Genomic DNA, 27,688 nt, shown 5'->3' with positions numbered 1-27,688 from the left:
TGCACCACTGGACACCCAACCAACCAGCAGGTGGATTGGGCCACTAGGATTGAAGTGGCTCAGGTAGATCTGGACTGGCAACATAAGGGTGAATTATTTCTAGCTTCGAGGGTCCATGATCATAGAATGGTTTGGGTTGGAAGGGACCTTTAAGATCACCTTGTTCCAACCATCCTGCTATAGGCAGGGACACCTCCCACTAGACCAGGTTCCTCAAAGTCCCATCCAGCCTGGCCTTGAATGCTTTCAGGGAGGGGGCATCCACAACCTCAGTGGGCAATCTGTTCCAGTGTCTCACCACTCTCACAGTAAATTATTTCTTCCTGATATCTTGTCTAAACCTAACCTTATCCAGTTCAAAGCCATGCTACATGCCCCTATAAGAAGTCCCTTCCTAGCTTTCCTGTAGGCTGACTTCAGGTACTGGAAAGATGCTATGAAGTCTCCCTTCTCTCTCTTCTCCATGCTGAACAGCCCCAGCTCTCCAAGCCCATCCCCACAGGGGAGGTGCTCCAGCCCGCAGATCATCTTCATGGCTCTCCTCTGGACCCACAACAGCTCCATGTCCTCCTTGTGTTGGGGGCTCCAAACCTGGACACAGTACTCCCGGTGGGGGGTCTCATGAAAGGAGAGCAGAATGGCAGAATCACCTCCCTCAACTTCTCTTGATTCAACTCAGGATATGGCTGGCTTTCTGGGCTGCAAGCACACAATACTGGCTCATGTTGAATCATCAACTGACACCCCACATCCTTCTCTTCAGCACAGCTCTCAAGCCATTCTCAGACCAACCTGTATCTTTACTTGAGACCACCCCAACCCAGGTACAGGACCTTGTACTTGGCCTTGTTGAACTTCTTGAGGTTGGCATGGACTCACCTCTCAGGCCTGTCCAGGTCCGCCAGTGGCATCCCTTTTCTCTGGTGTGTCAACTGCACCACTCAGCTTGGTGTCATCTGCAAACTTGCTGAGGGTGCACTCAATCCACACTGTCCATGTCATCCACAGAGATGTTAAATAACACCAGGCCCAACACTGATCCCTGAGGAGCACCACTCACCACCAGTCCCCACTCGGACACTGAGCCACTGGCTGCAACTCTCTGAGTGTGACCATCCAACCAACTCCTTATCCAGCAAGCGGTCCTTCCATCAAATATTTTTTCTTCCAATTTGGTGACTATGATGTCAAGGGGAATACATCAGGCCATGAAGGAAGAGATGCAACATACAGAAGGTCTTGGGATCAAAGGTGGGAACTGACCATGGATGCTACTGCACAGGTTGTCTATGACATGCCCTGCCCTGGAGGACAATGGCAAACTCAGGGAAGTCTGGCAGGTGGATTATACTGCACCCCTAACAAAGCTTCCATGGCACTTGGCAAGAGCTCATAATGGTGGAAGTAACCAATGGCTGGCTGGAAACATCTATCCTGGGTCTTGGAAAGCTATCTTGGATTACTACCCTGGGTCTTGGAAAGTAGGTCTTATGGGGACATGGCACCCCAGAAAGAACTGAGTCAGACAATAATCTCATTTGTATATGTAATTATCATTACTATTATTTTTTCCCTTTCCTTTTCTGGCTTGGCAGATGGTTTTCATCTCAACTCATGTGTCCTACTCCGTTCCCTGTCTTCTGTCTTCAAGGGCACCTCATCCATCTGAAGCAAAATTGCTCCAAGACAACTGACAAAATTGAAACAAAAAAATCACTGAATTCAGTGGGAGCTTAATGAATAAGTCTCCTTTTCATCTGCTTTTAATTTCTATAAAGATTGTTTAAGTTGACTGGACTTGGCAAGAAAAGAACTCAGCCATCTTACTTGCAAAACAAGTGAACAGTGCAGTTCAGGCAAAAGTATGGAAGCTGTTTCTCCAAGTGGCTTTGCTAAAAGCCTAACTGCAGCAGCTCAGCTGTGCCTATCATCAGACATACCACTGTAGAGCATATATATTCAGCAACAAGTGATTAAACCCAATTTTGTGACAGGGTTCATTCATAAAAGTGATTTTTGATTAAATGTTTATTTAAAATCAATGATGTTACAACATTTTTCAACAATACAATTGATTAAATTCATCTTCACCTGTGTAACATTATAAAACACCACTTTAAAACAGCAGTTGTCATTCAGTCCATGTAAAGAAGGCAGGCTAGAGATACTCCATAATCAGTACTTTTATCCCCAAGATTTCCATTCAGCTGGTACACTACTAGATTTTCCATCCTACTGCTGGTACCTGATTATGCCTCAGGTATCCTAACAACAGTCTCATCTTTCAAACAAGCTTCACAACTGGAAAATATTTATGAGGAGAGAAGTCAAATTCTGGAGGAACCTAGAAGGGGAACATTTAATATATTACACTCAAGCAACATCAGGAGATAGAAAAAAATAATCCCAGCTCTTTTCTATTTATCTGAAAAATGTTCCAACCTAGTTCTGGATATTCCAGTAATTTCTCCAGTGGCCAGAGGTACAAAGCAGTAAAGTGCTCCTGCGCATTCCTTAACCATCGTCTTTTCCTCTTCTGTGCCCACCCTTCCAGAGGAAAGTCTGAAGGCCCTCTCCTCCCTCTGATCTACTTATCCTAAAGCCAGCCACTCTCCTTGCTGTGTTCACACAAGTTGCTGGCACAAATATCAATTACTCCTTCCTGCTCTTCAAGACTAATTTTGTACATGTTATCCTACACATACTTTACAATTTTGTTTCAAAGTTATTTAAAACATAAGAGTTTTCTTTATGTAAATAATTACAACATACTTATTTTCAAGGGAAAATGAACTGTTGCTTCCCAGTTCTTTTGACTGTCAGAGTAACTATGGCCTGAATCTACTAATTCAGCTGTGGTATTGTTGCATATATACTGCATATATATTTCACACTAATTTAACCTGGTATTTTCTTACCTTAGTGTCTTTTTTGTGACCTCCTGCCAGAAGCTTCATGACCACAATATTGGGTTTAGCAACTTTTAGAATTCGATTGACCTATTCAGAAAACAGCATGTAGTTTTCAGTTGAAAGTATATGACTTCAAAATCATTTCAAGGATAGTAAACACACTTGCATACTGAAACTATACTACAGTCTTCCAGTGTATTTCACCAGAGATCAGAGTGTTCTGAAATTACTCAGAATTACATTAAGGGGATTAGTGATATTTAATAAAGGGTACATTTTATTTGTTCCAACTGACCACAAGACCACTGTCTTCCATGCTTAAGTACAAATACCATTAAGACTGCAACAAATTCTGAGGTACTTGTCCAAAAAAAAAAAAAAAAAAAAAAAAGTTTAGACAGACCTTAGGTATCTACCCTATACACTGGTCCAAACATTAAGTGTTTACAATCTAGAACTGAAAAAAAACTGCTGCCAGATTCAAATCTACTTTCTAGCCATTCAAACTAATTTTTCTCATCTCTCAGGGAAAATTATCAGGCTTCAGATGAGCTATGAATGCGTGGAAGTTAACTTCCTGGTAAAACTGGTATGTTTTTCAAGTGACACCAGCAGGTATCATACAAGAAAGAACTATGTTGCTGCCTGTCCTTTAAGATATTCAGCAGAGAGAAGCCTTGGAAGCATGAGCACAATCCAGATTCCATTACTAAATGTGATGAACTGCTGTGTAAAATGCCACCACACTGCTCTGATCAGTCCTTAATAAAAATATTCAGCTTTACTCAGCATTTTTGAAGAGTACATGTAAGGGTACCCTGGATCTCAAGCAAACTCATTCAATCAAACACATTCTGTCATTAGCAACCACTAATTTTTCTAGTATTTTAGTCTTACCTCATGGTCTGGATTAGGAATATTCTCAAGAATCATTTTAGCTTGCTGGAAGTGTTTGCTAGCTGCCATGTAGAGATCTGCTGATTGAGGAGGGGGGCTGTACTTATTTAGATCGGACATTTCCTAGCATATTAAAGAAATATATAAATACATGTTAAGATCAGTTGCCAAAAAGTTGTATTTTTATTACCCTGACTGAAGATGATTGTGTTGAAAAAGATAACGTTAAGAAAAAGCAGTAAAGTTAAAAACATTTATTTTAAAAGGCAAATACTAAGCAGCAATACATTGTTTAATTGTCACTGTGTACTGCCACAAGATGTTGCTATAAAGTGATACCTGTTCACAACAACTTGCCATTCATTTGATTATTTAGTCCTATGCAGTAGGGAATAAAATTATAGGGAAAAAAGGAGCAAAAAAGAAAAAAAAACAAACCCAAAACATGAAGCCAAATGGATGTAACAGTATTTACTCAAAGAACATTTAAGACTCGCTCTACTCAAATCTTCACTTTATAGAATTTTGAAGCTTCAGCTATTTTTTTTGAGAGTGAATAAAAGCTTCAGTGACAGGGAAGAAGCCATGTCTTAATTTCCACAACAGCTATTCATGATAATACATTAAGGAGTGTGGCTGGCATGCTATATATTACAGTTTCAGTGCCAGATAGACCTGTAAAAGCTTAAGAAATTGGCCAACAGATACCTAAGCTCAACATGAAATTTTGAAATTGCTGTAACTGAAGCAGAATAACCCCACATAGGACTGGAGTATACTCCAGTCACCAACTGGAGGAGGAGCACTGTTGCAGCAAACACTGAGCTGAATACAAACCAACCGGGTTCTCTTAAGCTTCTTTGTGATGGCAGACTGGGAAAGACCATAAACTGCAGCTTGGGAGATTTAGACTGAACATGACAAGAAAATGCAAATAGTACAGCCCTGAATCAGGTTATCCACAGACTAAGTGGAGAAGAAAAAGTAACAGGACCAGGTTTTCCAACAAGGAATGTGTATCTCTGTATTTTTTCTGGACTTGACTAAACACAGATACAGCTGGTCTGATCTGTAACACTACTTAGGATGAGACTGAACAAAGGTAGACCTCCACATATCGTGCTTCCAACCAGTGCTTCCATTATTTAAAAGTGAAATCTAGTTTCATCCTTGTTTCCTTTTCCTAACTATTGCTGTAATAAAAACATTCTACTAGACAAACTACAACAAAGAAGTCTGTCAATGGACTTTCAACAGACTTCATTTTCATGCAAATCAACAGAAGCATCTTAAACTGTGAGAGTAGATCCATTTCCAACTATCTAAAAGTCTTAGTAAGAATTTAAAACAGATTTCCTTGCATACAACTAAAAATAGAACTTCCTGCAATTTTGATTTAAAGAATTACAGAACGTCTTAAGCTGGAAGACCATAGAGCCACTCTGCAACCCTCTATCAAGAACAGGAACACCCTATTACTGTCTGAGGATGCCCAGGTATGCCTTAATACAAACTCTGAGATATTAAGAGCTCTTTTTGTAATTACAGTAGTGTCTAAGTAAAGGATTAGTGACAAAAGCATGAGTGGTGCTGCTTTTTTAAAATTACCTTAAACTGCAGGTAGTGCACTGGGGGTGGTGTTATAACACTGTTGAATGGAGCAAATCTGTGCTCATACCGCACCTGTTCACTATCCAATTCAAACTTTGGTTTTCTTACTTTGCCATCCATGTCAAATGCAATCATTGTCTAAAAAGGACAGGATAGAGTACAGTGAGAAGTGTTAGTTTTACACTGTCTTTTGCGCAAGCAAGATAAAAGATAGTCTAGACAGAGGCAAAACAAGTAGAGAATTTACTATACCACATTAAAAACCTGAATTTCATTTTTAGTTCCACTAAAAATAAAGATGGCATGTAATCTATACTTTATTCTCCTTAAAAAAGAAGCCACTGATCAATAGAGCATGTAAAAATTACCTTGTACATCCCAGCACACATGTTTTGGTATGCTTGGCTCATAGTGATCTCTCTGCTCAGAGGGCGAACTGCAAATTTTAGATGAAGAATTTTTAAATTCCATATAAGCAAGAGAACTTATTTCAGATTATTTCCAAGAGTGCTGTTCAAATATGACATGTGTCACTATATTATATGAGCCAAAACGCTCATTGTGAATTACTCCTTTTCATTAAACTGCCACTTACAATATACTGCTTGTTGAATTGCATATATTCTAGGAACAATGAATCTAACATATTTCTCACTTTCTCAAGTAAGTTTTCTCCCCCCTCTTGCAGTATTTGTAAGCTTCCATGCAATTACCAAATATGTGCAACTGTACTTCCAAGAAAATAACTGAAGAAATTTTACTTATGATGAGAACTGTCAGCATCTGTTTCTTCCTAATAAATGAAAAAAAGCTTAAATACTGAAATATGCATAAATGTGCTAAATACCAGCTGCTGGCACTCAAAAATTTTACACAAAATTGAGCACCAAAACACAGCAAAACTCACCTACATAGCAGAAATCAATACTTACATCATTTTCTTGCATCTCACTATTCACTTTCATTAGAAGGTGAGAATTCTGCATGGGCTCATTTAGCGCCCATTTTAAGACCAGGAATTAGTTTCCTGCTTTGTGTATTAGGATAGTGTTCTGTACTGACTTCAATTTATTCAATTTATGTTCATGCTGACTTCAACAGCATGTTGTGCTGATGTTAAAAATGTAAGCTAGCTGGCTTGGATTGATCAATGAAAGAGGCTACGCCTTCTGCATTGTAAATAATGAAAGACAACTGAAGCATGAGCACTTCTGCTCACTTGGCTCCTGATTACATAAAATATCACAAGACATACTTAATTACAATCACATGAATGTTACATTGCCTTCAATGAAATAAACAGTCAATAGAAGGCTGAAGCTTTTTTAACATGTAAGATTTTTTACTCAAATAATATTATTTGAACTTTCCCTTTAGCTTCCTCTGTATAACTAGTGCCATCTGGCCTCATATTTGGCACCTTTTTACAAAGTGTAAAATTTTCTGAATTTACAGAGCAAAGAAAATTCAGCTAAAATAATCTCAAGCTGTTCAAATCTAAATGTTCTCCTTGACTGAAAGACAAGGATATGCATACACAGAAAAGAATGAATGAAGAAGTAGAGAGAGAGCAGAGAAGTAGACTGTCTGCATGGTGTTCAATCACAAAGATAATGCTAAGGTAACCCCAATTTAGTGCACCCTTACTAGCCACTTTGGCATGGCAAAGCCATATTAAATACTAATCAACAAGGCGGTTTGGCTACTTCTTTAGCAGGCATGCTTATTGCTCTGACTAGAGAGTTAGTCTGCTAGGATACTAAAAGCGAAATTCTCATTTTCTCTCCTGTGGAAGCATCAGAGAAAGACTGAGTTTCTAAACAAGACTTCTTGCACAACATTGCTACCACTGAATTTAAACAGGGTAACTCAACATTTTAAAATTAAGAAACATTCTGAACACAAAGAGAAATTAAATAAATATATTGAAAGTTTGGTCTTTGAATCTAGCTACAGAGTCTAGTCACAAAAAGCATACCTTCATGTCTATAGTTACTTTGGAAAGGCAGTATTTTTCAAAGAAAATTGCTCTGGGCCTGTTAAATACATCTCACAGCATCGAAGGTATAACACAACTGCTGAAGCTAAGAATACAAATGAGTTTGGGTATGTTTTTTTTTAAACTTATTTAAATAACAAATAGATAACTCTTGCGCAGACATTATTTTAGTTAAAAAATTTTATTTTTAGCCTTCATAAACTTCAGGACATTCTTCTCACTCATATGTTCGTATTCAATTCTTAATTTCAGTTTGACATGGCCACAAGAAAAGGAGAGAAAAACCAAATCTGAGTTACACTTTACATCTCAGATACCTTTTTTCTTTTTCTTGGTTTTCTTGCTACTACGGCCTTTCTGTTGTTCTTCCATTATTCTCTCTTCTGCCATTTGAGAGCTGTCAGCACGGCTGAGCGTTGACATCAGCCAAGCATAGAGGAACTCTGATAGGTACCTGTAGAAAAAACAGCATATTGTTGTTAAGTACTACAGCATAAAACATAATGCATGCTTTCTAACTGAATGCTAATTGGTTTACTCAGTGAACCTACTCACAGAGACAACCTTTAGGGCAATTAAATCCATCCAAATCCATTGAAAAATGTGCATGGTTGAGAACAACAAATTATTCTATCTTCTGTTTTATTAAGTTTCAGGCTTTAAATGTCATGTATTACCAAACAAAATCACCAAGTCCACAATATATACATGTGACGTTCTTTAAGAGAAATTTTAAAGAATTCTTTTAGAGAAATTTCCTCTTGAGCATGAGATGGTCCAATAAATATTGTATCAGAACAAAAGGAACTAAAGAAAAACAACAGAAATTATAGATCTGGACCACATGAAGAAAATAATAATGCTCTGTAAGAATTTACAACTCAGGAGAAAAACTACTGTGTAATTTACAGGCTTCCTCATTTTTATTTCTTAACTTGATGTGTGGTGATAAAACACTTGGTTGGATAGTTCAGACCATGAGTGATTTTATTAAAGAAGACAAAGGGGGAATTAGGGCAGGTAAACATACTATGTTACAGAAAGCTGAGTATTACTTGTAAGGTAGTACTACCAAGCACATTGCCAACCTCTGGTAACTCCTGTGGTATTACTTTTCCCACTTAATGTGGGAAAACCATCAACAAAGCAATGCAGAAACAAAACAAAATGCACTGAAGTAATGTAAACCTGCCTAACTGCTCAAAGTGAAAGAAAGAGCTGAAATCCATTTTTCAAAATGTTCACATTTAAAACTCAGCAGTAGCATCCCTCCCCCAAGAACTGTAAAGAAAGCATTCTCTTACCAGTATATATAATAATATTCATGCATACTGTAAAGTTCCAACTCAAACCCACTCAGAAGGTACTGTATCATAATACGGAGGTTATGATATAAGACCCAGGTGCCCAAGCATGCCAAATGTTGTCTTTGTGGTTCCTGCTTCAGTAACATACTATGAAGTGCTGCATCTACTTTTTCTGCCTACCAAAAAAGAAAAACAAAGACAAACTATTCAGTAACAGACGAGAGGAAGAACATAAGACTGAAATACATTGAAGTTCTCCCAGAAATAAAGAAATCAGAGTACAAATGCTACCAAAGTTATGCTCCAAATTCAAAACAGAAGTGTTTCTCCAGACATTGTTGTGTCAGTGGTCTAGAACTGGTAAAAATTAAAAACATTTTTCACATGAGTATAAGGAAATTCTACCAAATGGAAAAAGTGTTTAATACAATAATTCGGGGAGGCAAGTTTGTTAACCAAAAATACCTCTGCTCATATTAAAATTTCAAATTTTAAAATGATTAACAGTCCTGTGAACAGTGGAACTCAGAAAATACAGTAAACTATTACTTGTCTTTCTGTTTTTGCAATCACTCCATTTTATTTTTTTAACTTGGCTGCAATGAAATACTGTATTTCTAAGCTTGGTATGCAAGTATGTTCACACTGTGGCCAACCAAAGAAACAAGAACATTGGTAAGACCTATTCAGTCTTAAAATGTAATTGTATAGAAGATGTGAAGTCTCTCTAAGTAGGAATATTACCAGTACTACCAAACAAAACACCCCATTATACACTGCAGAATTTTTTTTTTTTTTTTTTTTTAAGTGTCTCAAAACTTCAGCATTTGCAGCAGTATTGCAGTAAACACCCAAGCAAATCATCTTCAGAGATGCTAGAATACATAAAATTTCCCCCACCTCTAAGTGACTGTTCTTCTTAGAAAGAGGGTCCTGGAAAATATTTCATTACCTTGGACTACCAAAGGAAACATTTCCAGCAGGAAACTCACCTTTTTCTGTTGTCTTTTACTGTCCATTCTGGAGAGAAATCCCAAACAAGCTGGAGTACATATTTTAAATAACTACTGTTTACTTCACATATGTTTTTTAAAACTTAACAAAAGAAAGCCGTTTTCTGCTCTACAGAGCTATAAATCTGAATTTTCAGTAGTGTCTTGCAAAGATGTCTCAGAGAATCACAAAACAGCTCCACTGGAAAAGGACCTCTGAAGATCATCAGGTCCAACCTTTAATGGAGAATGGGGCCTAGATGAGACTATACAGCATTGTGCCCAACAGCACCTTGAAAGCCTACAGTGATAGGGATTTTATCACATTACTGGTTGTTGCAACAATGACTGTTCTCACTGTAAAAAACAACAACAACAACCTGCTTTCTTATATCAAGGCAAAACTTCTCACAGCACAGCTTGTACCTTTTGACACTTGTTTTCCTTCACTGACTGTAGGTTAAGACTTGTACTGTTACAGCTATTTAACCCTGTGATCTGGGCTCCAGTTAAGCTGGCAAAGAAACACTACCTGAAGGTAGTGCTCTGCTGTTCTGTTCTATCAATGGGCATATGCCTTCCCTGTGCACTTCTACTTTGCTTATGTAAGTAAAGAAGCTCCTCATTTCTGTCATCTAAGGCAATTTTCAGTTTTCATCCTTAGCTTCCCTGATGGCAACTTTGCATGCCATAGCAACACTTCGGTAGTCCTTAGGCCACTTTTCCATAGATTATATGCTTCTTTTTCTCTTTTAAGCACAGACAGAAGGTCATTATTTAGGAAGGGGTGGCCTCCTCTCTTTCCCTTTATAGGGGAATAGACTGTTGTAATTACGGAGGGCTGTTACTGAATAATTCCCAGCACTTACAAGCCCCTTTGACATCCACAGATGCCTACCAAGGAATCCCTCATAGCTGGATGCTAATCATCCTGAAGTTGGATCTTCTAAAATCTAGTTTTAATCTAGTATATATTAATACTTGCCTTCAGTATATCATACCAAACCTCAAACTCTACAATGTTACGATCTCTGTACCTAAGGCCACCACTGGTAGTTAGGTTAAGTATGCCTTCTCAGTTTGCCAGCAGTAAATTCAGCAGTGTATTGGTTCCTACTAGGCACGTTTCATAGTTTCATAGTTTCGTGCGGGTTGGAAGGGACCTTAGAGATCATCGAGTCCAGCCCCCAGAATTCGAGCCTCTGTGTAGCAGAGCGGCACTTCTACCATTTGCGCCACAGGGGGGATTCGAACTCCGGGCCCCAGTGTTGCAAGGCGGCGTCTTTAACCACTGCGCCACCAGGGCACACGTTGAGGATGTGTAGCAAGCAGTGCGTTTCAGGAACCTGATGGATTTCTGTCTCATCCACCTCTCTCTGCTTACAAGCTTGCAGACTAACATGGACTGAAGAGTACAAGAAGTGGAACTGTCACTGAGTTACAGACATAATAGTAGGTTTCCACAAAGCTTACTGATGTGACAAAATTAATCTAAAATAAAACAAAAAAATCCAAACAAATAAAAACCCCAAAATGCAGCATCTTTTTGTTCAGTAGATCTAACAAGAAGTATTTGGATTCATCCTATATACTTCTTGGGCTGAACTTTAGGAATCCTTGTTTTGAAGTCGTCTTAAAGACACGAGGACACAGAGCAGTTGCTTCTTTTATATATAATCAAATAATGCTCCAATCTGGCAGGAATATGTCTGGAAAGAAAGGTTTGCTGGCCTGCTACTTAGGGAACTACCTCATCCTGAAGGGTGGCAAACTCCTCTAGAATGTGTCCCAGTTTATCTCTCTGACGAGCTCTGTTGTGTCCATGGATTTGAATCAGACTACAGAATGGCTGAAAGAAACAAAGCACAGTTTTAATTTTTCAACACAACCTTGTGGAGGACTTCTGGGCATGTTTTATACACCTACCATTAGGAAGGTAGGGTCTTTCAGACTCCCTAGAAAGCCCGCAAGCTAACAGGCAAGCAAGCAATTTGGAGCAACACAAGTGCCCACTTCTCTGTATGCAAGTCAACAAGGTATTAGGTAAGCACTTTTGAAGAATGTGATGACAAGAGACTGATGTAGGAAGAGATTTAAAAGTAAGAAATTAGTCTTCCAATATTTTCTGGTATTTTCATTGCTTTGTCATCGTAATACAAAGAATCTTTTCACTTTTGTTTTTTAATCAGAGAGAAGGTAAAATAATTCAGGTTTTACTATGCATTTCTTATGACATGTAAATACCCTGTAAAAAGCTAGTTGGTGAAGATTTCTTGTAACATCAAATGTTAATGAGGTGTTAGTGAAAAGTCTGGAAATATAATACAGGCAACAAAAAACCAACATTTTTCTAAATTTTAATGTATTACCATTTTAAGATAGCCAAGTTTTCCAATATTGCCTTCACATCAGTTATCTAAAATAACTGGTTTCATTTTCAGAGGTAAGTTTAATTTTGAAAGTAGTCATACGTGAATGCATTCAATGTAATTGGAATGAACACTTACCCGAACACAGTGTGTCACAAAGGAATCAATGTAGTCCTTAGCCTGGTGACTGTTATAAAGACAGCATCTAGAAGGGAAATATTTACAGATGAACCCATGAATTTAAAACGTCACCACTATGTTGCACAAAATTCAGCAAGAGATATAAGAATACTTTTACATATTAAGCAACAAATTAATACAAAATTTGTACATTCTTCAAATGTCTGTCTTTGCAAAAAGAAATATTTTTTATCATATTATGTACACACATGCAAGTCAATTCAGACACACTTACTTTGGTGAAAGTACTGGAGGACTGACAAAAGATCTTAAAGCATCTTTTACCATGTCTTGCATGAGGTGAGCACCAAACACCTTCTTATTATCTACCAGAAAAGTTGTCTGAAAATGAAAATGTACTTTTAGAAATGTGTGTTAAGTTAAAAGTAATGCTTCAAATAAATAGCATACAGGGAACTCTTTAAGATATTTAAATGTATTAAAATTTCTTTAAATATTCAGACAGTCTGGTTAGTTGGCAATCTTAAAAACAGATCAGTCATTTGTATTGAATTCACACAAAATACGGCTCCGTTTTTGCATAAGTTGAGACATGGAAAATTATTTCATTTCTTTTTTTCAACTATGATTCATCAGACAGATGTTTCCAAAGATTAACAGAAAATAGTTTGCACAGTTTCCTTGGAGGCAAATAAAGTCAAATCTGAAAAGAAATGGACCAATGCAGAACTCTTCTGTCCTAGAGATACTTCTGCTTTCACTGGTCACACTTGCTGCTCATTCCTCTTTCATCCATAAGTGCTTTGTCCCTTTTCTACATGATTCCTCTTTCATCCATAAGTGCTTTGTCCCTTTTCTACATGGCTCTCCAGCAACTGGAGAAACTGTGCTGCCAGGCTCCGCCAGGGACTGCACAAACACAGGCAGTGCAAAGCCTGAACATATGTATGTTATGAAAATGTTTGCTTGCCAGTAGACATTCACCATCAATTTTACACATTATTTACATGGGATAAAAGGGAAAGGAGTTCATACATCCAGGAACACCCTACGCAGATCAAAACCTCCTACAAGGAAGTGTATTCTACTCAAGAGTTCAGGAATACATAATACTTTGTCAGGACAAACAAAGCAGCAAGTAAAAAAACTCTACTGTATCCCAATCACCCGCTACTGTTGCAGCAACAGAAGTAGTTCATATGTGATCAGTCACAGACTAAAGAAAGCAGATGCGGAACAGCAGAAAAATGCCTGTACAGGTCCAATATTAGGGCACAGGAAAAAGTTCAACACTGTTTTACCCAGTAGGTACTAACATAGTCTAAATAATATTTTTAAAATGTTTTAAAACAATGAGATCAGAATATGTATCTGATACTTATGTAGCTCCAGAAAAATCTTACAACCTGTATTACACTAAGTGGTGAGCAAATAATGCAGGTATGTAAAGCAAGAGGATGAGTCTGTGTTTGTCATGAAAGCTAATCACTTTGCTCAAAGACTGGAACTTACCTGTAACAGAGATCTTGAAAGAACACATGGTGATTGCTCGCTAAATTCACAGAAAAAATCCTAATTTGTATTAAGGAAGAATTAAAACAAAGGTCAGCTTAATATGGCAACTCTTCTACACAGTTGCATTTCTTATGCATATGTCGTATGCACACTCTTTATGTATGTGTTACACACAAAAATGCACACATGCAGATAGCATAGCTTATACAAATTGTAAGAAAGAAGGAACAAAAACTATCAAAAAAGCCTTTTATGAACTTGAAATCTATTTCTTCTGTATTATCAATTACAGAACACAAATTTTAAAATTTATTTTTCTCAATGCAACACTGAGATAGTAGTAAAGAAACAGGATACTCTGAAGCTGTTTACATCTCACCAAGCCAGGTTTGTAATAAAACTGCAGGGTTTAACTAGTAGCAGATTCGTCATGCAAACACTGATATAATTCATGTAACAGGAGATGGGAAGACAAAGCATTTTTGCTTTGTCTTTGGACTATGCCTGACTTAACTGCAGCTCCCTTGTCAGTTAGTGAACATACATATGTCAGAGAAGCATTTAAATCTCTTATAACCAAGGTAAATAGCAACTAGGGGCAGCATGTCTTATTCAAAAAGAACATACACAGTTGCTTAGCTTTATATGCTTAGCCGTGAATAGAATTCACGGAATAACTTGCTTACAGATTTGTGCTCCTGTGTTCTAGAATACATGTAAGAAAAAAAGAAATTTAGTCTCTTGCTACGTTCCATTATGGCAGACACAGCTTTTCAGACGCAGAAAATAAGTTACAAAGAAATTAACTTCCTTGTGGTCTGCTACCGTGATGCATAACTACTATCTAACGAGTTATGGAAAAATGAGAAGTTTGAGAAGAAAGAAGGCCTTCATCCAGTAATTAAATAAATAAGATGAAGTACCAGGAGAGATAGCAGATACTGAATTGTACACAGCAATGCCAGATAAATACAAAGAAAATACCAAAAGGTTCATTCATACAACTCATTTTTTTCTGCAGCGTGCAAAAGCGAGGCATGGATCAAAACTTTTTTCTTAAGTCTAACTGTAAGATTTTATATTTGGCTATAAATATGAAATATTCATACTTACCAATATACAGTGCAAATTAGTTAAGTTTACCACTTCACATACAGTTTTTATTCGGTCTATTAGCTTGGAAAAATAATTGACCATTTCTTCCCTTTTAATTATTTTTGCATACCGAGGGAAAGTTGGAGGCAGCAACCTCTGATTAACAAGAGGTTCAAAGCCCATCATAATAGGGTGATCTAACAAGAGATGAGAGAGAGAAAAGCTGCACATAAGCTTACTTTTCAGAACTCACTTTAAAGGCATGGTATTAATGATTCACTTAGCCTAAAAGACTTTTAGCTGACATTAACTTCTGGTGACACTAACTATGCAACTGAGATAACAATTACTATTATAAAACCTTCAACACTACTGCAGTTACCTGTACAGACAATGAGGTGCTGCTTCTTGTTCTGAAATGCATATGCAGTGATTTGAAATGCAATGCCCACTATTCAGCATTCACATAAATTCTGGCTTTGAAGTGACATCGCTAATTTCAGAAGAAGCAGCACTCAGAGCTCTAGCAGTTTGTATAACAAGTAGTACTAGCTCTAATGAACTTTTAAAATATACTTTAACAGTGAAACTTATCAAGATACATATTTACAAATGGAAAAAACAAACAAACAAAAAAACCTTACCTCCTTTAGTGGTATCATTCTGTGCCTGTATACCATGATGTAATGAATTATGAATAGCAGACAGCAAGTCAGCTGCCTGAGTCATCAATTTCTGAGCTTCTGCAACTGCACTTGTCTAAAAAGCACAGGACAGTTACTCAAATTTTAAACCAACATATTTTGACTACAGAATTCATCTTACTTTTGGAAAAAAAGTATGACAACAAAATTCAAATGTTTGAACAAAGCAGTTTTGAAGAGACACGTTTTTGTGCAAAAAAAAAAAGTGATATTTTACATACCTATGTGTACATGTAATATTACTTTATTAAGTATTATTTTTAAGTAAGGTAAGAACTAACAATAATTACAACTGAAAAACTATTATGCACTACGCATAAATTGTCTACTGTTGCTTTTGCAGATCTGGAGAAGCAAAAACCAAAACTTTTCTGCCAACTGAAGTACTCAAAAGATCACCCTTCATTAAAAAAACAATAAAAAAATGCAGAGCTCTTAACAATATAGATGGAACAAAAGTTTTCAAGCAAAATGAGAATACTATATGATATTAGAAAATCCCACATTTTCATCAGAAATATTCATCCATGATCTGTTGACATACTGTATTTTCTGACATTCTATGAAACAAAACATTAGCAAAAAGAATACCATTTAAAACAGCTTTCTGTAAGAGCAGGATTTTGTTTTAAAAGTATTAGGCTAATGGTCCCTCACAAAGCTTCAGATATTTTATACCTAACATCAAAATGAAATACAGCTTCCTTTGGAAAAAGTTTAAAATTCCCCTGAAGAGCTAACAGAAGTTGAACACTATTCGTAGCTTTGCACAATATCCTCTTAAAGTTCTACTATGTGAATAAGCTGCTTAGCAGATCTAAAAATCAAATCAAAGCAGACTAGGAAGAAAATAACATACACATAACTCGTGGCAGTTAATACAAACAGAATTTGCTTACACCACTTCCACACCATAGTTCAATTCCTACTCTACAAATGGTTATATTCAGAATGTAGTTTTCTCAGCTACTTCTTTTTCTTCACCACTGGTGTTTATCAATAGTATTGGGATTTGACCACTTTGAATTTTAATTTAATCAAGGACTTTTAAACCATCCAATATGGAACAGCTCCAACAGCAGAACTAGGAGGAGCACAACTCCATGCCAGTAAACAAAAAACTTAATGAAAGTTGAAATTATAAGCAATTCTAACTAAAACAAGCAGTTTCCTTTCAACAGCTAGGAAATCCTGTATTTTTTTAAAAAACTGATCAACTATATGGAAGGTCGTTACTTTCTCAGTTCTCAGACTGAAGAAATTTAGATATAACTGCAAAACACCCACATGGAAGGAAAAACTAATGATTTTCTAGAGATGAACAAAATACAGCCCAATAGCAGGTAACTCTGCAAGCTCATATACAGTTTCCTTAAGTGATTTCCAGAAGGCTGTGCTTGTATCAGGTACCGCACTTTCACGTGTATTTTACAAAAAAAAAAAAAGAAAACTGCGAAGTAGCTACTGTCAGGGCTTACTAAACCCTGCAGGAACATCAATTCAGATTTACATAGTGTCTGTATTATCGTAGAGAAAGGATCTTAATGCAAACAAAATACCATACAGACATACCTCTTTTTTGGTAAAGGCTATTAGAACAGTCAGCAGTACTCGGGTAAACTTTACTCTGCTGAATACAGCTAAACACTGTTGATGCTGTAATTAAAAACAAACAAACAAACAAAAAAAAACCCACTGCAAATTACTAAGCAATATACATTAAATCCTGAAACTTATTACAAAAAATAATTACAGATCCATTGACTTATACTCTCTAGTTGTACAAAGATACAAAGATACTTTGGATAAAGCACAGCCACTGGCTGTAGCTCCTATGCCAATGCCATTTCAGTTTCAGCTTAGGTGAACAAGGTACTGAAAAAAACTGATTTTGTCTCTTCTTCCCCCTGGAAATCCTATTATAATTGCTTTCTGAAGAAAACATGTCACTTGGAAAGAAAACCCATACCCTTCTATATCAACCACTTCAAATACATTAATTACCATCCTTTTGGGAAGGAGCTACACTGTTTCCACCTTCTGCTGCTAACTTCTCCCTTAATGGAGAGGCAATCAACAGGAGTAAAAGCTACAGGAAGGAAATAAGTTGAGAAGGCACAAGACTGTTAAGACCTTCTACTTTGCTAATGTTTTCTTGAGAGGTAAGCAGAAAAAGGGCAGCACTGCAGCAGCATTATTCTGCCACAAGGTCTTCAGGGCTTAAAAGTCAACATACTAAATGTGGCTATCCTAAGGGCCACTCTTGAAGAGCAGTTCATATACAACAAGTGTGGAAACAATGGTGACACACATTCCCCACAACTCATTTGAACTACTCGTTTAAGCAACAGTGTACTAAAGTGAAAGTAAAAAAGTGAACCAGTTAATTACTTCAAGTTCAACTTCAGGATCTCTCTCTTCTCCTTGTCGACTTCGAGTGCTCTAAAAGGTTAAAGAATTTGAAATAGTTTATTAAAAACTGCAAAGGAAAGTTACTGACAAAAGCTCTTTATCCTCTATATAACACTAAAAAAAACAGTTCTAAGTTCAAAACTTCTTAGCACATCATCTTGTTTCTTAAGTAATCTACAGTAACCTCAGTCTACTCTAAAAATAGTGCATTTACACTCCTTCTAGAAATTCTTAAAATATTTAGACAAAGTAAGATTGATTCTTAATATTACACAAAGTACTTGCATAAAAGCCAGAAATCAAATAGCGCTTTCCCTGTCACAGCCCAGTGTCACACTCTATATCTCCATTCCACTTACTTCTAATGGTGTAACTATTAATGAATTTAGAAAAGGCTTATGAGTTCAGCATCTTTACCTAGAAGTTAAAGAACCATCATTTTACGCAATCCACTGCAGCGGTCCTTCTGAACAAAACCACACACATGGGAAAAAACAAAACAAAACAAAAACAACAACAACAAAAAAAAAACACAACACCATTTACCAAACTATTTTTATTCTTCATAATCCAGCTCTCTCTCTAAAAGCCTATATTAAGTGCACTTGAAGTATAATCAGCAAATCAAATATAAAAGAAATACCTTCACTCGTCTTTGCATGTCATCTTCTACATCTTTTAGCATACCTAGAAAAGGAAAAATTCAACTAAAAGCAGAGAAGTGTTCTTAAGTACAGCTACATCATATAAATCAAAGAAGTTTTATGAGGAAATAAAGACTAACGGGAAGGCTCAAGCCTTCTAACAGTGCATAGAAAGGTTACTGCATACAGTGATTACATTTGTATCCATGGCTTTACAAGTCCAAGAGAGCTTTCTCCTCACAAGCAATCTGTTTAGATGACACTAAGTAGCAACACAGAGAAGTGGAATGCAAGGAGAGTACCTTCCAACGTCTTGTAGCTACCCTAGTACTAGATCGCACGGTTGTATTTCTGCTGGTGACAGCTACATCAAATATTAGACCAGGTTGCCCAGCGTCCTATCAACCCTAGCCTCAAACACACCCAGGATGAGGAATCCACAGTCTCTCTGGGCAGTCTGTTCCAGCACCTCTCTGAAAAACTTCCTTCTGCCATCTAATCTAGACCTCCCTATCTTTAGTTTAAATGCACTCCCCCTTGTCCTATTACTATCTACCAGTATATCTAACTGGTACCTCCTGCCTATAATCTCCCTTTAAATAGTGGAAGGTTGTATAACAACTTCTCCCTGAAGCCTTCCCCAAGTAGAAAAAGCTCAGTTCCCTCAGCTTGTCTTTGTCGATGTGCTCCACCCCTCTGATCATCTTCGTGAGCCTCCTTTGGACTTTCTCCAAAAGCTCCGCATCTTCCCTATTTTGGGTCCTCAGACCCAGATGCAGTACTCCAGATACTAAATCACTTCTTTTTCAGACACTTGACAAATAAACAGCCAAGTCATTTTGCCAAGAAAAAGAACAACTGGTCCTTATTTTTACCCAACCATAATTTTTCACAAGACTGGTACAAAAATTAAGACTCTACAACATTAGATTTGTTTAAAAATAAGTGAGATGCTTAAAGAGAATGCAGCCAATAGGCAGACACATGGAAAGTAGAATTTGTACCTGTAACTCTAAGGTCTGTCACACTGTTGGCCATTTTAAATCCATAGGTCATTGATTGAAAATCTTCCTAAAATATGAAAGTTGCAGACGCATGAGTAATGAAATATACACAGTTAAAGTTTTAAGCTTGCTTTTTGTTGCTGTTGTTTAACTACACCAGGGATAAAAGTTTGATTTTATTCTACACAGTAGAATACACCCCCAATCATGGGTGACATTTCTGCTAAAATTGTACATAAACCTTTAATACTAGTATGTCTTTCCTAACTCATACCAAGCATCATCCTACCAATATGTTTCAAAAACTATGGATGTACAGTACTATTTAATCAATTTTGAGACTCATTATTAAAAAGTGACTTGTCCAAGCTCAGAGACAATGAAGGATTTCTCCAACACAAAGGTACAGAATGGACCTATATCACAGGAAAAGAGATTCTCATTCCATTGATACATAGATATTTCAGATAGACAAACACGGTTACCTTAAGTACAAAATGAAAACTTTAACAGAAAGGAAATCAAACATGAATCTGATTTGAAATGGTTAGCCACAAGACTTGCATTGTTTCCTGAACAAAAAAGTTCAAAATACTTAAGTGGCTCAAATACTCAAGCAAAATGTAGAAAAGAGCATTAAGTATCTCCTTTAAAGAACACTGCATAATAAAGAAATCAATACTTAATGACAGCATATCTTGAAATGTACCTCCTCAAAAACAGCTGCTTTGTTGACTTTTTCTCTGGCAATATCACAGATTTTGAGGATGCCCAGAGCAAAAGCCTTCATAGCAGGATCTTCTATGAAGTCCGGATTATGAATGTAAAGGCAAGTGAACACCGTCTGTGCCAAGGAATGTCCCTCTAACCACGTTATCTGCAGAAATGAAAATCAGATGTCTTACTCATGACAGGCAACTCCTTGTTTTCACACTCCTGCTCTTTTTGCATCTTACTGAGCTTCAGTGAGCCATGAAGGAAGTCTGTATCATCACAACTTTCTACCTAGCAGAAAGGGATGAAGATGATGTTTCAACCTTTAGCCACAGCTCTTCAGCTAAATTCTGGTGTGGGGGAAACTTTTAAAAAAGTTCAGCTCTGACCTCTGTGGCTTAGACATAATATTAAGTTGAGAGACCGCCAAACACAGAAGTTTCCTTCACAAAATCCAGTATGAAAAATGAAATCAGCTATGAAACAATTCAGTGATATCCTACATAGCTTCTTTTCACAATCCACTCTCTACTACTTCCACATTTTTAAACTAAAGTGAAACCTTCAGTAATCCAGGACATGATTTCTATCTTGAAATATCACCAAATACAGTATGTTAAGATTTCTAAAAATGATGACAGTTCCTCTCTCTAAAATTAAAAGGAAAAAAGAAAAAAAAAGCCAGTGCATGAAGTGGGAAGGAGAAGAGGAATTATGTTACACCATGTCAAACACAGTGATCTCAGTATGACTTTTGGGAATAAAATGTATAAAATTAAGTAATTTTATTGACATCGTTTTAAAGATCATCTAAAAGTATTTTGAATCATTTACTGAGCAGGTTGATGTGCATGTACAGTTGCATATATATACACACACACACATAGAAAAAACAGTTACAACTAGCAAATAACTGATAATCCACATCTCTTTTTCAAACTGATTTAGATTATTTCCATTACACTCTCAAAATGCCAATGAAAGCTTGAAGTCTATGCTGGCTTTAAAAAACTGAGTAACAGTGTAGATTACTGTGTACTCACTTCCTACATAGTAAACACTAACACACAGTAGGCAATTAAATATAAAAAAAAATATATGTATCTCAATTTCCAAACCCTTTTACATTACTCAAAATTCTCTTTTGCAATGATTTCTCAAAATGAAAAACAAACACATGTAAAATCAAACTTATGGCCTGTTATACTTCTCCAATGCAAATATCTCAATGGAAATAAAAATGCAAATTACCTATTTTCTGTTCAGTGGTACGCTATTCCTCGGTTTTACTCCTCCTTTTTTTCAATCTGGATTGAGGGATTATATTTTGAAAGCAAGAACATTAAATGCTAGTAGCAGAGAAATCCTTACCAAACAACAAAAGCAGGTATCCATTATTCCTATCAGCTCAGGTGAAGTGAGATCCTTTATCTTAATGGTGCCATCCTTTAAAAAAAAAAAAAAAAAAAAAAAAAAGCAGAAACAAAAAACAAACAAACAAAAAGAGATAAAAATTAAGAATATGGAAGACAATAGCCAAAAAACAACTTATTATTTGAACAACCAAAAAGGAAATTATAAACTGGTTAAGACTTCTGAATATTTGTATGTGTTACTGATCAGCTTCTTAACGTTTCATGAATTCCCAAAAAGTTAACTTCCCATCACAGTAACACTTAAAAATACAAACAGTATGCAAAGTCACAATAATGACTGAATAAGGAATACTATGCAGGACTTATTCTCTGAAGGTTGCTTTTTACATTGTGGGTACTTGCACAGAATTTTATTGCCTTGAAAGACCAGGGAAGCAGAGACCTCATTTCTCATTTTCATTTTATTTGTTCAGTATATGCAAATCTGAATTAAGAATTAGACTGCCATTATTTCACCCTTAGTCCATTCAAAGCGTTTGGGTAAAAAAAAAAAAAAGGATAATGATAGTAAATATATATATACACACACACACACACACACATATATATCCTCTACAAGTGCATTATTCCTACCCAAGGAGCAGTCTTTTGGTGTACTTTCATAAATGTTGACCATGCATCAGCAGTTAATTATCACTGTGAAGGCTGTTAGATTTGACAGCTTCTGCTCACACTAATGAACTGAACCAATAGTTACTAAGAGTACAGAAGCTGGCCTCCCTTCAGCTATCTTCATATAAAACACAAAAGATGCATGTGATGACTTGCAAAAACTACTTCCAAAATGTATTTCTTTGAGGTATTAATATTTAACAATTTAACTGTCATTTTCACAGGAAGAGTTAGCATCACTATAGTAATCCAGTAACAAAACAGGCAAGCACCACAAGCTACTCATATAATTTTTTCACAGCCAGTGAGAAGGCAAAAACAGGAAACACAAACCTTAATAGCTTGTTCGAAGTTCAGAACTTTTCTATTAACTTGGTTTCCAATCATACCAGCATCCATCTTGGGATCCATCATTTCAATAGCAGACATTGCTTCAAAAAGTCCAAAACTAAGGACACCAAAATAAATATGTTCCAAATTTTTATACCAAACAGTCTTCACAAACCAGTGTAAAAGAACATAAGATGACATATTGAGTACACTGTATTCTCACTGCTGACAATAAGCTACACATGCACTATGATTGATCTTGTGAGAGCATGGTTTTAATGAGTCTGAGGACTGCTTAACAGGTGTGTCAGAAAAGACATGCTTAAAAATAAAAGAAACTGCTTAGTATTTATTGAGCAGACAAACACTCCTTAGCTAAATACGCCATTTCTAATCCTATGCAAGTGTAAAAAAGGCTTATTGTGCGTTCTAATTCTGAAAGATATTTAATTATAGAACTATGACTTGTGCTTTGATTCTACTGTGGTGACACCTCTGAAAATAATTCTAAAGCCATTAAATAGAACGTTCCTCCCTGTCTTCAGGATTACTGGTCTTCAGCAAGAACCTTTTTCCTTCTTTAAATGAAGAGACTTGCATATCTTAGTAATATACATTTTCTTTAAAATATTTTAATCTCACTTCGTTCCCTAAAAAATCCAGCAGGATCTTGGCATGTACTTTTTGTTGAAGTGTATTTTTTCTTCATGCATAGAGCTCCAAGTTTCCATTTTGGCATGGCATTTTAGAATTACTCTAAAGCACAGAGCATGCTTACCTAAGCATGCTAATGGCATCTGAAGTAAATTAATTAAAAAACTCAAAACTTTTTCTGGTCTTTTTGCATGAAAGTATTTCCATGTAAAATAGTTCAGTAGGTTTACTAGTTTCAACATTACTAACAATAACCTCTAAAGTTAGCATGAAATCTATAAAGTGAAAATGTAATATTATCACAGTTGAAAAGTCAGGGCTGTCAGGGACTAGAAAAAAAGGAAACATCACTCTGATTTACAAGAAAGGGAGAAAGGAGAACCTGAGGAACCACAGGCTGGTAAGCCTCACCTCTGCCAGGGAAGAACATGGAAAAGGTACTCCTAAGAAGGCATGTTAAGGCATATGAGGAGCAAGCACAGTTTCACCAAGGGAAGGTTGTGCCTGATCAATATGGTGGTCTTCTATGATAGAGTGATGGCATTAGTGGACAAAAGAAACACCTACCTGGACTACTGTATGGCCTTTTACATGGTATCCCACCACACCCTTATCTCTAAATTGGAGAGATATGGATTTGAAGGGTGGACCATGGATAAGGAATTGGTTGGAAAATTACAATCAGAGGGCTGTAGACCGAGACCAGTAATGAGTGGTGTCCCCTGTGGGTATACCTAGAGTTTGGTACTCTTTTAACGTCTTGAACAATTATATAGATGATGGGACTGAGTGCACCCTCAGGAAGTTGCTGATGACACCAAGCTGAGTGGTGCTGTTGATATACCAGAAGGAAGGGATGCCATCCAAAGGGACCATGATAAACCTGAAAGGTTGGACATGTGAACCTAATGAGATTCAGTGAAATAAAGTGCAAGGTTTTGCACATAGGCCAAGGTAATCCAGGTATGTATACAAACTGGGAGGAAAGTAGCCCTGCTGAGAAGGACTTAAGGGTCTTTGCAGTTGAAAAACTTAGCATGAGCCAGCAGCGTGTGTTTGCAACTCAGAAGACCAATGATACCCTAGGTTCCATCTGAAAAGGGGGTGGCCAGCATGGCAAGAGAGGCAACTGTTCCCTCTATTCTGCCATTGTGAGGCCCCCAAGTCTGGGGCCCCCAACATACGAAAAATGTGGGACTTCTGGAGAAGGCCCAGAGGAGGGCCACAAAGATAATCATAGGGCTGGAGAAGTTCTATGAAGACAGGCTGGAGGAGCTAAGCTTGTTCAGCCTGGAACAGAGAAAGCTGAGGGGGGACCTCATTGTGGCCATCTAGTATTTAAAGGGAGTTTATAAACAGGAGGGAAATCAACTTTTTACATGAGGAGACAGTGACAGGACAAGGGAGAATGGTTTTAAACTAAAGGAGAGAAGATTTAGATTGGATGCCAGGAAATTTTTCTTTACTGAGAGAGCCGTGAGGTGCTGGAAGAGAGGTTGTGGATTGTCCATTCCTGGAGGTACTCAAAACTAGGCTGGACGAGGCAGTAGGAAATCTGATCTAGTACTTGATCTAGTAGCTGGTAACTCTGCCTGAGGCTGGGAGGGATGAAACTTGACAATTCTTGAGGTCCCTTCCAAAGTAAGGCATTCTAATACTATACTGACAATAAGAGAAATGCTCAGCCTTCATATAAACGCATCACAAACATGCTCAAGTATTTCAACTACTTTAACTAAAGTATAAATTTAAAAACCTTAGCCAATATTGCATGACTTGCTCATTACTAAGCATTAATATTTAAAAAACTGTAACTATCCAAAAGGCATACTTACAGTTTGTCATGTAGCAGTTCTCCTAACTTCAGTTCTATGAAGGAACATAACACAATAAATAATTATAATCATAATCTTAGTGCAACATTTCCAGCACAATTTTATTATTTTAAAACTGTATAGTCTAAAAGAGAATAAAGTGTGGGAATCAAACCAGACCCTTCTACTCCACCTTTACTTGCTTTTACTTAGCATTTTTACAACTGTAAGACTAAAAATCGTACTTCATAATCATTCCTAATCCCTCCCTGTGACACCAGCAACCAAATCTCCAAACTTTAAATCTGAACAGCGTGAAACACAGGACAGAAGTTTTCCATGCTCTTTTAGGCAGATGCTTAATTTTCCAAAGGAGGTGTTTACTGAAAGGCTAGGTTTTCCTCATTACTTTTAGCAAAGCCTCCAGATACACCTGACTGGCATACAAACCATACATGATTAATAATTACAATGGTACAAGAAAATAATTGTCAGTAATTGTGTAAATTATTGTGTCTCATAAGCTGCAGTTTTACCCTTATTTTTCATTAGGTCAACTTAATAAAGTCAACTTAAAAATATATAAATTTGTCATCACAACAAAGTAATAGCTAATAGCAAGAAAGTCTTTGTTTAATTGAAAGCAATTGCCTGCAGGCGACTGGGGTGCACTACATCCCTTCTGAAGTTAAGCCTTAGTTCAAAGATGAAAAATGATACACTGACCAATTAAATGAACAAATAATCAGATCCTATCAATTCAAAATATACAGAGAAAAGTGTTGATTCTGTATAGATAAATGAGCTTTCCACTCAGTAGGACACAGGAAGAACTCTTTGCAAAAACACAAAACAAAACAACCCCAACAACAAACAACAGAAAACAGATGCAAAAATGCATAAAAACAAAAAGCACAACAAAAATACAGATTTCTGCAATCTAGAAGAAGTAAAACAATGTTCTTCTGATATTTGCAGCCTTGCAGATAGTTAAGCACAGGAAAACACACAATCATTGTGGTCTCTTGGTTTGGAGCTTGAATGTGGGTCAAATTAATTTACTGAAGCAAAAACCTATACTCGGTTCTCCAAGGATTCAAGTTTTTCACACAACATGAGCACTACAACTCACCTCTACAAGCTTCTTCAAAGTCCCGGGTTATGTCTACCCAGTCTGTATTACCCTTTTCCATCTTGTCAGGCATACCAAGCTCCCATCCCGAATCATCATCTTCTACTGAAGCTTTCATAACCATGCTACCGCTCCTCTAAAACTGTATCAGAGAGACTGCATGTTAGTAACCAATTACAGAAAGGGCTTCAAGGAAGTTTTTTTGTTTGTTTGTTTGTTTTTGTTTTTTTTTCTCTGCAGTAATACAGAAGACAGAGAGACTAACCTCATTTAAATGGCTGCTAGTACATAAAATCAGCTTGAAAGGTACTCAGTTTCCTTACCACCTGTTTATAGGCTACAAACCCTCAAAAGCTAAGAATACCAAAGCTTTGTCAGTACAGAGCCGTAAGAAAGTCTCTGTCAAACTGGAAATGAAACAAGACACATGAGAAGAACCTCCCTTAAAAAGGATGTAGATAACACAGTTTTATCTTCTGTTGTTTTACACAGCCAGGTACACATATGTCCTCCCACAGCAACACAACGGGTGTTGCTATGCCCCAGAACATAACCGTGGGAATTTCCAATGCCAAGACCACTACCAGAGTGTTAAATAACCTCAGACTAAAACGTAATTTTGGAGCACCAGTGACCAACTGCTCCGAGCTGGTGCTGTGCTCCCACATGTGGTGCACCCTAAGGTGCACTGTGTGCATACTGCTTTCACCACGTGGCACCCAGTCTTCCCCTGTTCTGTGAAGGATATCAGCACAGCTGTCAGGCAGCCCTGCGCTTCCCACGGAAGCAGAAGCTTCCAACAAAGGCCTCCGTGACAACGGACCTCCCGGGTGCCAGAGAAACAAACAGCGGCGGTGACCGCACTGCTTCTCAACGGCAGTCGGGAAGGATTCCCCAGCCCCAGGCAGACTCGTCCCCCAGGTCAGTACCTCGCCGGCTCTCAGGAGGCCGCAAACCACCGAGCTGTGCCGGTCGTGACGAGAAGACACCTGCAGACACCGAACGAGAGACCGAAATGGCGTCAGGGCCGCTAACCCCTGACCCCTCACTGCCCTCGGGGCACCCGGCCCCGCAGCCGGACAGGCCTCCCCCTCCCACCTCCCCCACACGGCGCACGCCGACTGCCGCCTTCGCCGCCCCCGCCGGCTGCACGACCAGTGCCTTAGCGGGGCTCATCTCGACGAGGCTGCGGCGGGAGGCGATCGTGCCATCCTCACCTTCGCGCGGGGCGAGGAATGCAACCACTGCCTCACCCGCCGGCTCCCGCTGCCCCCAGCCCCCAACCAACACACCCGACCAGCCACCTCCAGCCCCGAATCCCGGCCTCAGTAACAGAACGCATGCGTGCACCCCTCCTTCCTCCCTTCCACAGCGCACGCGCGCAGCCTCGCTAC

The 27,688-nt window shown here is 37.7% G+C and overlaps 2 protein-coding genes across 8 annotated transcripts in view; one reads left to right on the top strand and one right to left on the bottom strand.

The window, feature by feature from the left end:
• The window catches only part of GOLM1 (golgi membrane protein 1), a 42,456-nt gene extending 37,069 nt beyond the window's left edge, over positions 1 to 5,387 (top strand). For all 3 annotated transcript variants that reach the window (XM_015849287.2, XM_015849288.2, XM_015849286.2), the window contains one exon: positions 5,212 to 5,387. In XM_015849287.2, the coding sequence (XP_015704773.1) occupies positions 5,212 to 5,336 (125 nt within the window). In that variant the 3' untranslated portion in view covers positions 5,337 to 5,387. The remainder of the gene's footprint in view (positions 1 to 5,211) is intronic.
• NAA35 (N-alpha-acetyltransferase 35, NatC auxiliary subunit) lies at positions 2,011 to 27,688 on the bottom strand. 5 transcript variants are annotated; one of them, XM_015849281.2, is made up of 24 exons: positions 27,587 to 27,669; positions 27,224 to 27,283; positions 26,295 to 26,436; positions 25,184 to 25,217; positions 22,698 to 22,812; positions 21,688 to 21,762; positions 20,312 to 20,479; positions 19,603 to 19,669; positions 18,598 to 18,641; positions 17,934 to 17,984; positions 17,115 to 17,198; positions 15,483 to 15,597; positions 14,857 to 15,035; positions 13,741 to 13,800; positions 12,503 to 12,609; positions 12,226 to 12,292; positions 11,469 to 11,567; positions 8,724 to 8,902; positions 7,737 to 7,873; positions 5,789 to 5,856; positions 5,418 to 5,558; positions 3,810 to 3,932; positions 2,919 to 2,999; positions 2,011 to 2,344 (listed from the first exon to the last, which is right to left on the bottom strand). In XM_015849281.2, exons 3-24 carry the CDS (start codon positions 26,416 to 26,418, stop codon positions 2,285 to 2,287), a joined length of 2,178 nt encoding a protein of 725 aa, XP_015704767.1. In that variant the 5' UTR covers positions 26,419 to 26,436; positions 27,224 to 27,283; positions 27,587 to 27,669; the 3' UTR covers positions 2,011 to 2,284. The 5 variants fall into 5 exon arrangements, with proteins under 5 accessions (XP_015704767.1, XP_015704770.1, XP_015704769.1 ...); XM_015849284.2 differs by having other exon boundaries at positions 2,285 to 2,344; positions 27,599 to 27,688; XM_015849283.2 differs by having other exon boundaries at positions 2,285 to 2,344; positions 27,512 to 27,636.

The sequence above is a fragment of the Coturnix japonica genome, chromosome Z (genome assembly GCF_001577835.2).
Source record: "Coturnix japonica isolate 7356 chromosome Z, Coturnix japonica 2.1, whole genome shotgun sequence".
NCBI lineage: Eukaryota > Metazoa > Chordata > Aves > Galliformes > Phasianidae > Coturnix > Coturnix japonica.
Note: the sequence above shows the minus strand (reverse complement) of the source record. Positions and strands in the feature narration are given on the sequence as shown.